This window comes from Gavia stellata, chromosome 2, assembly GCF_030936135.1.
Source record: "Gavia stellata isolate bGavSte3 chromosome 2, bGavSte3.hap2, whole genome shotgun sequence".
NCBI lineage: Eukaryota > Metazoa > Chordata > Aves > Gaviiformes > Gaviidae > Gavia > Gavia stellata.
The window spans coordinates 61,414,015-61,431,069 of record NC_082595.1 but is presented as its reverse complement, the minus strand read 5'-3'; the positions used below and the strand labels follow the sequence as shown (position 1 = coordinate 61,431,069).

Genomic DNA, 17,055 nt, shown 5'->3' with positions numbered 1-17,055 from the left:
CAAGTATTTTGCTTTGTGGTTTTGCTACCCTGTTGGCATGGGCACTGCCGAATGTGGCCACCACAGATCTAGAGCGGCAAAGTTTTGTGGCAGCATAAGGCGCATACACAATAATTTCTAACGAAAACTACAAAAATGAAAGATGCGTGCATGAAATTATTTAAAAAAAAAATAACTGAGTAGAGACAGGCACACTTCCACAAATAGTAAACATGGGAAAATACAACTAGAACAATTTGAAAAGTTACTACCTTACATATATAAAAAGTTCTTTAAATTGCTGTTAAAAAGGACATGTTCTGTCCAGATTTTGTGTAATACTTTTTAGTGTCTACACAAGACAAATTTTTAAAAAAATTAAATAGTATTAATTTACTACTAAATATTTAGGAGATAACAGTGCATTAAGGACTTTTTTTCCATATAGTAATACACATCGCTCCTGTCTGGCGACATTTTTAGAAGATTACGTATGGCCTTATGTACAATACAATTATTTAATCCTAAAACAATTCTTTGCTTAATGGTGTTAAAGTACCATTCCTGAAGATTATGAAGGGGAACTAAGCTTATTATGTTTATATAAAATATTATACATATTTGAACACTTCTAGCTTCCCGCCACCCCTCCCACTACGAATGCTCTTCCCTCCCCCTCCCCAGATACAGTGTCACAGATACAGTGCAGGACTCGCAGCTTTCCCTATATTTTTCCTTCATTGTGCAGTTTGTGCTACATAAACCTCATCAATGCGGACCAGGCTCCTCATCCCATTCCTACCCCACGCGTTTGTTTCCTCTGAGCCACGATGGGAAAAGCTGTACTCAGCGGCCCGCTCTCCCACCAGGCGACCAGGATGGAGAAGACAGCTCTGCCGGTGTCACCGGCCTCCCTTAGTACCGGTGTGAAACGTTTCGGTGAGGGTGTAAAGGTTATGGGCAGAGACAGAGCGATGAGTACTGATGAAACTGCACGGGCAAAAAATAACATAAAAATGACGTGGTCCTGGCTTCCCACGACGCACTGCACGACACACTTCTGAAAGCGGAGCGGATTTACCTCACAGGATGACCCCTGGAAAGGAAGGCCTCTTCCACTATGACTGCCACCCACCCTGGCAACGCATGTCAAGCTCCCAAGAAAAGGCGAATTATTTTGCCACCAGGAAGGAGCTAGAAGAGCGTGCGCAGCCTCCATTTCGCAGCAAACGCTTTTGCTTTTATTCACTCTCCTCCCAGCTGTGAGTTTGAAGGCAACGGAGGAAGTCAGCTTGGCTTCGCGTGTGCACACAAAAGCTAGAGAGGAGCGGTGTGTCGTCGTCTATCAGACCTAACCAAGGCAGAAACACCAGTTCAGCTTAGAGAGAGGTCGTGACAGTCACTCTAGAAGCTGGAAACTCACTCAATTAAAGCACCTTACATTGCTGTGAAGTTTCACACTCTACATGCAGATTAATCCACACCATGATTTTGCCCACCTTAATTAACCATAGGGTAACATGTCTCCCCACCACCTCCTGACATTATATGAATTTAGATGATCAGCTGCAGGTCGCAGTAGGGAGAAGAAATGTTAGATAACTATAATGGAAAAGACAAAAGGATTTTGAGAGAACAGAAGGGTGAAAAGAACAGGAGGGGACAAAAACTACTCTGCCAAAAGTTAGTTTCCAGAAATGTGACATTCAAGTCACAAAAATATAAAATAAATGTTACTTTATGGCATTGGCCAAAGGTACCTCATCCGAACATCAGTAAGAGATCAGACGTTCCACTTACAGAAAGAATGCAACCCCAGACTCATTGAAAGAAAATAAAGGAACAATTAAAACCTGTTCTTTCAAACAGGCTACTAGGGTACATATAATATGTAGCATTTCGGGGGTTATGCATTGAAAGTATCCTTTGGGAGATTATTTTTCCCCAGAAATATTTTTTTGCTTCAAATTGCTTCATTTCATTTTCACCATCTTCTCACCCATTTGATGACAAAAGCAGGTTTTAGTTGCTTTTCCAGAGAAGCTGGGTGTTGTCAAAACCACATGACAGTAGATATGGCCAAAGCAGGCCAACTGCTCGCAAAAGGTATGAAAACAACATGTGTTTGAGGAGAAAGGGGCACTAAAGGTGATTGGGAGATCAAATCCAGTAGAAACACGTATGTGTCTAGCTGTGATGAAAAGCATTCTCCTCAGAGCAAACAGATTTACTCATCTTGATAGGTCTGATCGTAACTTCAGTGTGAATGTATAGGGGTATACACAATTTTTTTCATGTGGACAGAGGACAGAAGAGAACACACTGCGGTATAAAAGCCTGTAACATTAACCATTTACATATGAACTCTTCTCACTTCACCTCTACTCTGGACACCAGCTGTAGAAGCTCGCTGCTGTTACGTTGCTAGTAGCTTTCTAAATGCATTTTTCCAGGTTTTCTGCAACAAGAGCCAGCCTTATTTCCGAAGGCTGAAGGAAAAACGAAGCTGTCCCAAATTACATGTTGTGTCTCTTCGAATAACTGTGGTTACAGAAGTTGGACAATAATCCTCTGATTATGCTTCTGAACTCTTGCTTATTTACTGGGGATTTTCTGCCAGCTACCCATCCACTTACAGTCCTTAGGCACAATCAAAACATGTTTGCTCTAGGGAAAAAGAAACATTTCAGTGCAATCAAGCGCATCTGGTGTAACTAATCTGGGTTAATCACAGCTATGTGAGGGACACAGAATATGCATTATAAACATGAAAAAGGAACAATTCTCAACATGCTTTTCAAACTGCACAATAATTTCTCTTAATTATTAATTCTAACATAAAATGATTAAATGCATTTGTTTTCACAAGTCTTAGTATTTCTGTCACCTTTATATTTAGGAAACTGACTCAGGAATGTGAAAGAAAGCTAAATTTATAGAACTCTCACGTACATTAATCAGCTGCTTAACAGAAAAACAAGCCCGTCATCCACATTCCTACTGAGACTTGAGGGCAGTAAATACATTTTCCTGACTATTTTGGTGTCCAGCCTGGGAAGACATTCCATTCTTCTGTTCCAACAGATCCTGAAAGCATCTCCTTTTTATGTGACTGTCCTGGTTTCATTTAAAATAACACTTAATTTAAAACTAGTCAGAGCATGATCACTGGTGATTTTAAGAATTCAATGTGAATGAGTTAAGAAATATCAGCAATCTTCTGTTTGGCATTCAGTCCAGTAGCATGAAGCATATTTGTTGCTGCAGAGACTTGGGTAGGTTTTTTTTCTTTTTTCCTTTTTCTTTTTTAAATTTTATTTATTTTTAAAATTTTTTATTTTTAAGACCTCGCCTGAAAACTAGACTAATAAAAACAGAATAGTAAAATACTCTGGAACAGTAAAATTTTGCTGTTCTTGACATCCATGAGCAAAACAGTAATATCCTGTGAAAATAACATAGTGCTTTAAAAAGGTGCAATATACCTGTATAGCTAAACTGGTTTGCCTAGTATAAAACTAACTATATACAAGCTTGAAAGCCTGGGAGTTCAAGATTTTAAAACTTTAAAATCCCATCAAAGAGATTGAAAAGACAGATTTATGGCAATCACTACAGCATAAGGAAGGTGCACCAGGAATCCTTCAAAATTCCAGAAGTTAAGTGCTGGGTTTAGATCAGAAGGGTTCATTAGAGTAACCACAATGGAGCACATGCAAGGGCAGGGAGGAAGGAAAACTTCACGAGAATCTCCTTTATGGCAATAAAGGGATGGGGGGCGGGGGAAGGGGGGAAATCTTCAGTGAGTGAAGTTTTCCTTTTGTCATCGTGAATTTTAATTCTGCATCATAGTTTATATTTTTGGTTCTTCTCATCGTTATGAACTTCATATTGCTGGAGTCTTCTGGCTTTTAGTCCGTTCCTTTCTGAGTGCAGTCTGTTAGCCCTCTCAGTACCTGTGAGACTGATGAGATTGGTGATACTGGGAGCTCTGCTGAGACGACGTGGAATAGCCCATTGTACTCTGGGACTGAGAAGATCCCTGAATGTTGCTTTGGTAACTCAGGCGTGAGCTGGAGTGCTGCAGGAAAAGAGAGTGGGATCAGGGGAATGAAAACCAGCCTGTTAGGACTATGCAACTCAGGAAGCTTTTAACCTCTCTGAAACTCATTAAAATGTGACTGTTGGAGAAGCTGACTAAACAGTGTTACTGCTTAAGGTCCCATAAAACAAGTAATCAATCTGATCTGCAATCAGCCTTAACACAGCACACAAAATACACAAGGTGACTGGCAGACACCTAGAAGTACAGCATGTACACACCCATTTTTTGAAGGAAAAATACACAAGACGAGAGAACTGACTCCATCTCAAAATTCAGCTGTTTCTTAAACTTCCATCTATCATTATTGTAAGTGCTATTAATGCAAAAACAAACTGCTGAGCCCACAGACGCCCTTTTTGAGATAGGTAATACTAAATGTTACAGAGAAACAATTTATTCTGTTCCTGAGAAAAAGACAACCATGACCTAAGAGTTACTCAATTTATCTAAATGAAAAATGTCCAGTAGGATAAAATAATATAATTTTAGGTGAGTCTTTCAACTTGCCGCCTTATCTACTGGAAGCAAGGACAACTGCTTGAAGGTTGGCGTGTGCGTGCAATAACCTAACATTCATTTTCCTGATTTTTTTTTTTTTTCCCCCCTCCATGTTAGCTCAGTGGACCCCAATCTCAGCAAGCCAAATTCATGGATCATTTGCAACCTCCAGCCTGCTGAATTTGCCCTTTTATTACCATATCCATTCCCTGTCCAGAATGGCAAAATAATGCAAGCTGCAAAATCACTTTGCATGAAAAGTACTGCTCAATGGATAGGAGATTCTCTAGCAAGGTAAACCCCACCCCAATCCACAAGAAAGGAGAGTCTACAAAAAACCCCAAAACTATTTGCAGTCAGCAGTTTGTTTCCAGCCAAGTCAGGTGCAGGGTCAGGCAGCTATTCAATAGATTTCTGTTCACTGCCTAGTTCATGGTTCTACTTGGCTATGTCCAAGGGTCATTAGCAAGACTGTGGCCAACAGCAATCATCTAGGAAAAGTGTTAAGAACCTACATTCTGATTAAATATCAGGATTATGAGTAACAGAAAGCCTTTGGAGAAGTTTCGAGTTCTGAATGGAAATCCCATGGAGACAGTGGGTCTGTAAGAATACAACATCCTCCACAGACCAAGCATCTGCTCAGTGAAGGCAATACCCCAGTCAGTGGTCTCATCTAACCACTAGAACCCAACCAGGAGAGCTGTGAAAGCCTCCGGACAACTTTTCAGCTAGATGATGAACAACAGGAACCTACAGTTCAGGCAGCGTAAAACATTTCTGCCCCTTCTATCTGTACGTAGCTTTATACCTTTAATTTTAATTGTAAAACATGCTAAACCCTAAAAATAGCACATTACTTTTTCTGTGTTCTGTCTAATGTAGGAATATGAAGGTTGCTTTCAAGGTGAAGCACAGTGAGGCTAGAGACAGAGATAACAGTCCAATCTCGCAGACCTCGGTATCTTAATATAATATCAATATAACTAATAGTTGTATGGAGTAACTTCACTTGTTTGTAAGGGTCAGTTTGGGAGATAACAGCACACTGGCTTTGGAAGAGATGTCTCCCAGCGGCACATACGCTGTTAATAACCAGATGATGCTTGGCCTGCATGGTTAGATTGTTAACAGAGTGTCTGAAACCTGGAATTTGTCTCAAAATTCTGAAAGTTTTTGCAACTTTTAACAGAAAAGAAAAAGAATTGAGATAAATGCTATGACTTTACAGGAACTCGTTCTGGATGAAAAGCATCAGTTTACCATGCTAAGCAAAAAAACCCAAAGTCACATAAGGAATGCTCAGTAAAATTCAACAAGGAATTTGCGCTGTCATTTGTGGATGCAACATGTATTGGGGTTGGTGAACTACAAAAAAATCTCAACACAGACTTTAGATGACAAGCTAAATGAAACTCAAAGCAAAGGGAATCTTCTTCTTACTTCTGAATATGATATAATAGAGTAAAATTAATGCCATAAGACTACAAGAATGCATTAACTTGTCCATGCCTATTTTTGTTCCACAGAAGAGAATTTGTTTGTAACAAAGTCAGACTTGGACAAATTGCAGACATTCCTTTCTGGGACAGAAGACAGTCAGCTAGAATTTAAGGGCAGATAGCCAAACGCAAGTGTAAAAATGGATAATCAGACCATACAATTTAGCGAGTGACGTAAAGGAGACATACAGATCATCATTTTGATGCCTGTGCTGTTAAAGTTTAGAAGGAAGGAGTCATAGGGAGTAAAAAAAAAAAATCTATCTATCTGAAAAAAATGAGATTTAGACTGCTAGCAACTAGGGGGAACTTTGCCAACAATTCAGAGAGCTGTATAAGGATTCTATAATGGATATCATCAAATACAGACACCAGTCCTTAAAATACAGACCAAAACAGGCCAGCCATAAATACTGTGTAGTCAGACAGCTGGAGTGATCTGTCCAGACCTCAAGCCTGTCTGGAACTTTTCAAAAAAGAAACCTAGTTGTCTTTACCCTTAAATTGCCCTCAATGCCTTCATGATCATTTGTAATTAAAAGAGTAAAACAGAAATGGGAGAAAAATGTCTGGCACTGAGAAATCAATTGTCTGTGGAGAAGGTCTGGAGGGCTAAGTCAAAGCCACTCCAGAGCTGGGTTTTTTAAAAGCTACTTATTTTAAGTTTAAAGCAGCCTGAAAAGACCTTTCTCCAAGGTGAGATCTTCTTGAAGGCTAGTAGCAGACAGAATCCCTAACATCTTTTAAAACCTACCTTTAATATCTACCTTTCTCTTATTCTGCTTTCAACTCATTACTGTCCTAGCAAGTATAAGCTCACAAGTATTGAAGATCCTGGTAAGTTCAACGCTCTCTATGTTCAGTGAAAGTCACTTTTTCAGTGGAAAATATCATTCTAGTAAGCAAAGACAAGTATGCAAATCCAAAAATAATTCAGTGATACTGCTTTTACTTATGAATGCTACTGTACTGAAAAACATGAAATCTATTCAACTTCGGTCACATTAGAAAATTAGAGTCCTTGTGCCCTGCTTCAGCATGAATCATACTGATGAACCAAAACATCATTCCTGTGCTACGATGCATTTTTTATTTAACATCAGAAGTAGACTTAACAAGATATTAGAATAAACTACAGAACCACTCTGTACATGTGATGATATGAGGTAGAATGAAGCAGGAATCAAATGAGAGAGCCTGGTTCTCACTTTGTTTCTGCTTCTCAGGATCTGCTTCTCATACAGGATTTAGTATTGCCAAGAGCTGAGTATCCTGAACTTGATTTAATGCAGCATTTATGTGTATGAAATAGTTCCACCGACTTCAGTAAGATTACTCTCAAACATAAAGTTAAGCATATATTTAAGTGCTTTCTTGGAGTGGACTAGTCCTCAACACTTCACAGGGTGCAGCAGATACGACTCGTACTGGTATTCTATTGAAAATTACTAACCACAGAACAAAACATTTTTACTTTAAACCTTTAAAGCCACATTTTTATCTAATGTATCAGAGCATGCCTGCTCAGGTTACGTAAGAAATTCTTTAAAACATGATTTGTTCTTGCAGTGGGGAAGGGAGAAAACAACATTTTGGTCCTACAGTATCCAAAGCAGCAAAATTTCAAGAGGTACCTGATAATCTGAAGGCATGACAGGCCCGCCTGAGTTAGCGCCTGAAGGCCCTATGCGTGGTTTCTTGTTCGGAGGCACCTGGTTGAGGCTGGAGTCCTGGCTGTGCTGGAGTCCTGCACCTGCGCCCCCCCCTCCTGCGCCAGCGCCCCCGGCCGTCCCGTTGGTCTGGGTGCTGTTCTGCTGCTGTGGCTGCTGCGGCTGCGGTGCTGCCTGCGGCTGCTGCTGAGGTGCTGTTTGCTGCTGATGTTGATTCTGCTGCTGCTGATTCTAGGGGAAGGAGCGACACAACACGGTCACTTGTGCTGAACGAGTTTGTGATCTTTACAGGGTCACCAACCCCAGTGCCACTGTGCCTGCGGAGGAGGCAGGCCTGCCTGCTCAATGGGAAAACACAGCAAGGCTGCCTGTCAGGAGAAACGTATCCTCATTATGCTCTTGCACACTGTATGGGGGTATCCCATTTGCGGTTCACTTTTATTTTTTGTTGTGGTTTTTTTGTTTTTTTAACAAAGCAAGCTAGACTAAAACTGAAAGAACAGTCTAGTGACTCCTACAGCTAGCCAAGCGCTCAGAGAGGAGGATGGAAGGAACCATTTATAAAGCAGTAATGGCCTAATGAACTGAATCAAAACCCCCAAAATTTCTCTAGTGCTCAGTGGCAGACGTGGTGAACCACAGTAAATTATTCTAAGTGCTTCAACAGCCTTGTTCACTCAGAATCAAAGCCACTTTTCAAACTCTTACAAATGACAGGTTACAATAACCTGAAGGAGGTTGTCAGCATTATCGCCAGAAAGGTAAGCAAACTGAGACCAGAGAAATAATATAATTTCTTCCAGGTTGCAAGGAAATTCTGTGGCAGAACCAGAAACCAGTTTCATTACTGTTTTGCTCTCCTGTGCTTTTAAGTACCTTGTAAAGAGTGGTATACTGGGAATACGGTCCAGTATGGTGTGCATGGTATAAGGTCAGAAAATCTTATTGAAATAGCAGAAAAGTGAAAATTGACCAGAGGCAAACAGTTGAAGAAAGAGGAGGAAACGGTTGAGGGAAGAATCTGGCAAGTGAAAGAGAAGACTAGCAAAGGAAGAGAAGGCAGGTAATTAAGATGACACTGGGACCTGGCAGGAAGAGAAACAAAGAGAAAAGTGCCACAAAAGGGAGAAAAAAAAGTTAAGAAGGGGACCACAAGAGCAAAAGACCTTGCACTCTTCTGGCTTCAGAGGGCTACAGACTAAAAACAGTACTAAGGAACTGGAGGGTAGGTTAGAAAACCAGCAGAGTGCATCTCTGCTGTTTGTGGTTAGACAGTTACAAGGAAAGACCACCCATTTGTCTGCTTTCAAGCACCAGGGATGGCTCCTCCATCAGAGCACTGAAGCACAAAAGAGAATTGCAAAGAAAAGCAATTTTGCTCCAAATGTGAGATATGTTACTTGTTCATCATTGAAAAAAACTACAATTGTCATGGCTTGAATTAAAAACCTTACTACCTGTCCCCGCACTCCCCAATACACTGTGTGGAACATTTCAGGATAGTCTTTTTTTCCTAGGATATCTGCTTATATAATTATCAAAGCTTTGGTATGGCAGCCTTTTATAAAAACATCACTTTATGAGTTTCTCAGAAATCATGACAACCAGCTGCTACTAGCAGAAAATTCTTGATGCCCCCAATCACCAAAAGGCATTTAGTTACTTCAGATAAATGACATTACAAAAATCTGTATCTATGCCATTCATCACAACAGTCTCCCAAGATACATTCAGATGAAATTTGCAATGATGTATTCATTTAAGATTACAAAGAAGCCTTACGTCTTCAAGGACTTAGAGGTGGCTTGCATTTCCATTTCACATTTAGCAAAACCAATAATGTATCCTCCTGCTTGTAGTCCTCAAATCCCACCTCAGTCAGATTCTGTTTCCTGGGAGATTTAAACTTTAATAATTTTAAAAGTTAATCAAGCTAGCTTGTAAAAAAAGAAGTTGTTAAGAAGCAATTTATCTTTTCATAATCGTTTGAGCTTCACTCATACAAACAAACACCAATAACTAAGGTAGTATTTGTGCTAGAATTCTAAAATTTATATTTTCATAGGGGTGTTTGGATGCAAGTGAGGTGGTTGCTACTGTGAGAAATGAAAAACTGCAATTTTGTTACATGTAAACAAATATTGCAGGAATTCTCACAATTAAGCACAACAGTTTGTCGTAGGTCCCATGTTTCACACTTTGGATATTAGCACAAAATTTACCTGACTAGTCTGAGCTCGCTCTTCTGTGCAGCTACTACTGCTACTGCCTGAGTAGAGACTGAGATCTACTCTGGCTGGGGTCTAGCTGCACCACCTTAGCGCACGAAAACAGCTTATGCCAGCAAAAACATTGTCCTCAGGTCAGTCTAGTTCATGGTGGTTCCTAAATGAATAAACTTTTAAAAGGTCTACAGTTAGCAACATATTACCACATGTCATCTCTCAGGCACAAATTACCAAAATGAAATTCCAGTCCTACCTAGAAACAAACCCAGAAAAAACTTGCCTAACAGAATTGAATGAGAAAAGAATCTTTTCACTTTGTTTTACAAACTCTCATTTGAGCTTTGCTGACTAATGATTAACCATTTCAAAGAACAGATGCGTATGTTAAAGGTTATCCAATTCAGATGCAAGTTCCAAATAAGTGAACACAGAGAACTCCTCTAGGTTTCCAAAAGACTATAAAAATATTTACGGTTTTAAAAACAAACCAGAAACTAACACTATTAAAAAAAAAGACATCCTTTCACTTGCAACAACATCATAAAGAAACAAAACATGGCACAGATCCAACTTTAAGAACATCCTTTACTTTCACATTTCCTACACTGTGAGAACACATTCAATGGGTAATGCGTGACTTATATTACCTAAATGGTCTGAAAAAAGTTTAATTTGGAGTGTGCATAAATACGTGACTATCCCAAACAATCTCCAAGACCATTTATATAATGGCTGTTTTGAATATAAACATGCCATTGTTTCCCCCCCCAACACTCCCAGGAAAAAGACAGATATTTACTTTTAAATACACTGACTTAACAAAAGCCAAAGTCATTTTAATTCATAAGGTTTGTCCTTGTTTTTGAAGCTGTGAGAGTTGAAGCAAAGCTAGTAACTAAATTACAATCAAATCAGTGTCATGACTTTCATTGTATTTTTGCTTAGGTGTCTGTTTCATCTTTTTGAGAAAGCTATCTGGACACAAAAATCCAGGACATTAGCACTTGTTCTCAGTACAGAAGAATCTACAATATCTGTTCCAAAAACAAAATTTGCTGTCTGAAATGTACTGCCATAGGCATACTTTTAAACTCAGCTAGTTTCTCATGTTATGCAGAAAATCTGAAAACAGAAGATGCATACAGTCAAAAGGTTTTTCCAAAAGAGTAGCAGTCCGTCTCATGTAGACCTCAGATAATTAGTTAAGGCTGTTTTCTTTGCATTTTGCTAGCTATACATTACTGGTATATACAGACAGTGGTGTCTCACTGTACAACTGTACACTTTTAAGCGAGAATAACAAGCTGTTTCATATATTATAGCAGTATTGTCCAGCCTTCACAGCATGATGGGACAATGGCTGCGGTCACGTAGCACAGCTGAGCTACATGCACAAAGCAGGTCAGATTATGTTGCAAACACACCAAAATTTACTATGCATGCAAACAAGTTCTTGCCCATGTCTGTGAGGCTATGGGAAACAGAGCACATTGTCGCTACCAGAACAGTTCATGGTCCTTATTACTCCTTTGTCTGAGCGCCCTTAAAACATGATCAGGAAACTGTGTGCAGATGGATGAAATGTTCTGATGTAGTGCCAGAAGCAGGCTGCCACTATTTATTTGAGACCCTGACAGCCATCTACTTTCAAATGGCTGGATGTATGCCAGTCATACAATGGAAATGCCATTCTTTTCATGTGATCACAATGTATTTTCATCATGCAATGCAGGAGGAGGTAGCAAGGTCCTCGGAATGATGGCAGCTGAAAGCAGGCTACTGCTGACAGAACAACCCATCCAGCTCGTTCCCCACAGGTCAGGGCAAACCATGCTGGTGATACCGCCTGAGGCACCCCAAAGTCATCCAATACTTTTAATTTGTCTGGGAAGCAGTTTTAAGACAGCCTTGCGTGAAAAACACATTTTTGGTTAACTCTTCATGTTTCATTAGTTTTCATTTGGTAGTACCATGACTCTTTCTTATTGCACACTTAAAAGAAAAAAAAATAGGAGTTTATTATACCTTATCCCCTTTCTCTTCAGGTTCATCTTCATTGAGGAATTCTCTTTTAGGATATGGAATCTGACAGCCAGCAAATACACTGAAACACAGTAAACAGTGAACACTCAACAAATATATGACTATATGACATACATTTACTTAATGCTGTATTAAAAACAAGGGAATATAACACAACTTAATTTCTTGTATTTCATGGGTCCTGTTTCCATAAGTGAGTGGCACTGTGAGCACCCAAGATAGCAGCAGATACCAGCAGCTAGGTGCTGATCAAAATGTCAGATCTCTTTGCTGTTGGCATGAGGCCATCACTTAGAAATCATGGCATGGCTGAGCATGCCCGAATGCCAGAACGACCACTTGTTGATCCAGATGGCAAAATGAACAAACACAGTGCCAGAGGTTCCACAACACCTAGTTGGAACATGCATGGATCACTAAATAAAGGGCCTGATCCAAAGAGCATTACTGTCTTATGAGCCCGCCTTTGCTTACAGCGGGCTTAAATATATTTGCCAATCACAACTGCAGAGTTACTTTCAATTAGCTTCTCAGGTCGTGTTTAGAGAAAAAATAAGATAGCTTTTAAATTCAGCCGGCTAATAGGATTTGGAACATTCCTTAATGTTTATGGCCGAGACTTTATCATAATGTTATCCTGCAATCCATGGGGAGCTATAGGTCTACACAGGTTAGCATCAGATAAATACTAAATAGAAAATTCCTGGTAGATCTTGACCAGTATCAATTTCTTAGATTTCTGTGCCAGCATTCAGAATACAATCAACATGACATGATTTTTTAAAGCGTGTAAACAGTTCCTAACCTAGCTGTTAAGTAGTGTTTGACTTATCCAAACAGAAAAAGAAAGAAAAAAACCCCAAACTAGTTTCAACTAGACTCCTTTTGCACTCCTGTGGCTGCTCCCTTCCTGTAGTGTTGCTTGCTAGCTGAGGAAGCAGTGAAAGCAAAGGTGGAAGTCTCTCTGCATCCAGCTCCTACAGATCATAATGCTATGAACCACCATGCTTCTGAAAACTGGAAAGATAAACTGGAACAGGAAAGTCTGCCAGTAGGAACTGAATCATTTGAATTTTTCATGACAATAAAATATATAGAGATACAAAATCTGTACTCTCAAGCCTTCTGAACAAGGGGCTTGTGGGATTTTAGGCAGTCATTGATCTCTTCACTTTTCTCTCCTCATACTGTTACCCTGTGCAAGAGGGCATGGGAAAGGGCTGTAGGTCAGAGAACTGTCCTAGTCCTAGGGAGAGGCACAATGAAGTCAAGCAGTGGAGAACAGGGCTCTCTCTGCGAGGCTGTGTAAGGCAGAACAGAACAGGGCACAGATTAATTCTCTAAATATTGCAATAATATTGTCACATTAACTTTGGTAGTATGTTCAAAATTACAACAGTGGTGTGGTAATGGGTTATTGTCCACAATCGCTCAAGTTCTAGCACCAGTAGATACAGACATTTCAGTACTACAGTAACAGTTTCTACTGAGCATGCCTGAGCTGCTACTACTTGTGCATATAGGGAGGTATCTGAATTTTTCATCTGTCATCTCATTTCAGGGATTAGCATTTAGCAGAAAGAAGACATCCCTAAAGAGCACAGAAGAGGGAATACATACTCTGATGTAGGCAGAGGATCCTCTTGAAAGTAGGGGTCCTGCAAAGCCTGCTCTGAGGTAATTCTCTTTGTAGGGTCCATAGTAAGAAGCTTCTGAAGCTGCAAAGCATAACATTAAAAATAGCAAAAAGCTTATCAAACTATCATTTTTCAAACTATGACTTATATGTCTTGGATTGTGGATTGTTAAATTATTTGTGGCTTGTCCAGACAAGCCTAAGTTAGCATTGCTTGTTCAGTAAAGTTCCCAACAACTAGAATCCACATCCATCAAAGCACTATGGCTGTGAACCACTTCCCATGTAACAAATACAGTTAAGTGTATCAGGCAATATTAATTGCTAAGGCTGAACCACCGTGCTAACGCAACGCTAACTTTAGCTATTACAGGTTCATAAAGCATTATTTCTGAAGAATGGCATTTTGTTGTGGCATATGGATAGCTTTTATACTGTTCTGTACTGCTGACACAACAGGAAAAAAAGTGTCAGAAGAGACTGAACACGACCAGGACTCTCCATATCGCTTTAGGGACAGAAACAATAAATCTTCATTTCTTGCACTGGCGACATTCCAGAGTCAGAGCACTCTGCCACTCACGCAGCTCCCAATCCCACTCTAATTGGTATTGAAATGAGAAAGAGGAGGTGCAGACCCTTCCTAGTAACCTTTCTTCCTTGTTAGGAGGAAAGCAATAACAAATTTACTAGCTAGAATGCCGTTGACTGCAGCAGGCTGTAAAAGAGGATTACAATATATTAATAGTATAAAACAGGAATTACAGGGATAACATACCATTTTAAACAGTTACTTATTTATCACATTCTGATAAACTCACAGTAGGAAATTTGGGTGCTCAAATTACATCATACAGTATCCTGCTCTCACACAATACTCTCTTAATTCAAGTCAACAATGAAAATAAAACTCCTTCTGCAAAGGGCATCTTTGCTCAAACTCTATCTTCCACACCTCCAACAAAAATTCCCTGGATATTCAGCAAAATAATATGATTTTGGCATGGGTGTTTGGGGCTTTTTGTTCCAATAAATCAAAAATCTGATATGCAATTCTATATATATGGTACAGTACACAGCCTCAGTAAAAGCACTCATCCTCATCAAGAAACATGATTCCCTGTATTTCCTTTCTCAATAGTTGTAGTTAACCCTACTTTGTAGATGAGATCTTATAAAACTCTCTGTACTTTTGCCACTTCCTTCCCACCTCTCCTTATTCCCATACTTTACGGGCCATGGACCTCAACAGACTGACAATACAACAAAGCCATTTGGGCTGTCTCTCCACCTATCAGTTCATTTGCAATCAGCTCCTGAATTGATTCCTGCTGCTTGTCCAGAAATAAACCTCAAGATGGCCCCGCACTGCACACAGCTGGAGAGTTTGCACGGCACACTTATATACTGTGTTTTGTGTTGTCAGATAACCCATAACCCTACGTTTCCTGTGTATCTTAACAAATTCAACTTCTGATGTGCTGTTGGCTCTCTACACAGTGACCTCACATGATACAATAAATACAGACAACAGTTCCGGCATTCAGTATCTTTATTTCAAATCACTACCTTTCCCTACATGCAAAATTTTTGTCAGTTTTAGTGGCTTGTGGCATCATTACAGGTGATGGGAATTTCGTCTCCCCAGTTCCTCCACAGTGACCACAGGGACAAACACTCATGTTCTGTATAAGGCCACTCCTGGTCTTCGGTACCAGATGTCATCATTGACAGATGAGTACAGGACATCAGCCTCTGCCCCCTGGACTCCTTCCTCACAACTGGTTGCTGCAGCACTACTCAAGAGAAAGCTCCTCTGGTTTTCTGCCATATAGCACCGTCATCACAAGCTGCCTCCAAACATGACCTGTATTCTTTGTCACTCAAAGATAAGGCTAATGTATCGCAGCAGAAGTTCTAAAGATATCTTGGACCTTTTAATGATCTGCACATTCCCTTAGCAATCCCCCTCCACCCTCCAGGATATAATCAGTTTGCCCATTCCAGGTGATACCACACACAACATCACTCTAAGTGAGATATCCTGCCTATCAGTGATGCTACTGTGAAAACCAACTTTCTTTGTCAAAGTCTGGTTTTCTGTAGCTGCTGTTGCTCCTAGGAAAGTGAATAAAAAATGTCTGGACACAATTTGCTTTCAGGGTAGCAGCTGCTAACACAATACAGAAAGACTGTGAGACTGGACTTCATCAACAGTCTCATACTTCTCAGCAGCTCTCAAGACTGCTCGCTGTCAGGCTCTACTGGCCTGACACGACAGTTATGAATACTATGCTTGTAACTTTTCCAGGACAGCAAGAACAGATGCCTCTTCCTGGATGGAAAACATTCTGCCCTTCATGTAGATATTATCATTCAATGTCAATCAGCAGAGTGGCGCAATATCCTCCTCTTTGTCAAGAGTCACTTGCTATCCTGCACTGGTCTACTTGATGCCATATTTTCTCTATGCACCCCACCTTCTGTACTCATGAGCACAAAGTCTTGACCAATGAAGATAACAAAGTGCGTATCTTCAGAGGTCACCTTGCAAGATGGAGGTTATCTCAAAAAAATAACATAACTACCTTGGATATGAACAAGGAGTTTTAGGCAGTCTGCTTCAGAATACATGTACCTCCATCCTCATTAGCAGATACATTTCTAATATCTTGATTTGAGAGAGCAATGCACACCTTTCCTTCAAGATCTGATGGTTTTTAGGATCTTTCATGAGATAAGCCAGGTACTGAACCTCTTTGCTGTAGCATGGCTGTGGCAATTTAGGTACGTGGACCTTCTCAGTGCAGCAATGAGGTATCAAGAAGGTTGTCCATGTTCCTGGGCATTCTTATGCAGAGCTCTGGGAGACTGACCTATTTGAGACCAGCCTCCATCTCTGTGGCTGATCACTAAACCACCCTTATTCATCCCTGATTACAAACAGTGAGGAAAAACTGGACTAAGAGAACCTACCTTGCTAAGCAAACTAAGTCTTCTTCATGATTTTCAGAAAGAGCCCTTAGATTCTTAGAAACCTCAGTTCTCATTCTCACAGTTATATAGGAGAATACATAGGTAGACACCTATCTATTTGTTCAGTCACCCTGTAACAATCTTGTCGCACTACTTCTCCATCATGAAAAGTTCCTTCGTTTATATGTACATAAACATATATCATATGCCATAGGGTGGCAAAATATGATTAGTTTTGTGTTCTTTAGAGACCTGGTTAATATTTCCCCCTGGAAAAGTAGCCTACCCACCCAAGGTGACTCTCAACTTAGTGTTCATAGCCTCGATGAATTAGCCATATAAGCGGACAGCAACCCATTTGCTTCTTTGCCTTTCCACCAGACTTTCTGGTGGCTTACACCTTTCATAGGAAAACAGA

General features: G+C 40.1%; 1 protein-coding gene across 2 annotated transcripts in view; it reads right to left on the bottom strand.

The window, feature by feature from the left end:
* Positions 1–678: 678 nt before the first annotated feature.
* Positions 679–17,055, bottom strand: part of CDK19 (cyclin dependent kinase 19) — a 131,932-nt gene continuing 115,555 nt past the window's right edge. For both annotated transcript variants that reach the window (XM_059828602.1, XM_059828605.1), the window contains 4 exons: positions 13,646–13,743; positions 12,008–12,086; positions 7,719–7,985; positions 679–4,060 (listed from right to left, as the gene is read on the bottom strand). In XM_059828602.1, the coding sequence (XP_059684585.1) occupies positions 3,929–4,060; positions 7,719–7,985; positions 12,008–12,086; positions 13,646–13,743 (576 nt within the window). In that variant the 3' untranslated portion in view covers positions 679–3,928. The remainder of the gene's footprint in view (positions 4,061–7,718; positions 7,986–12,007; positions 12,087–13,645; positions 13,744–17,055) is intronic.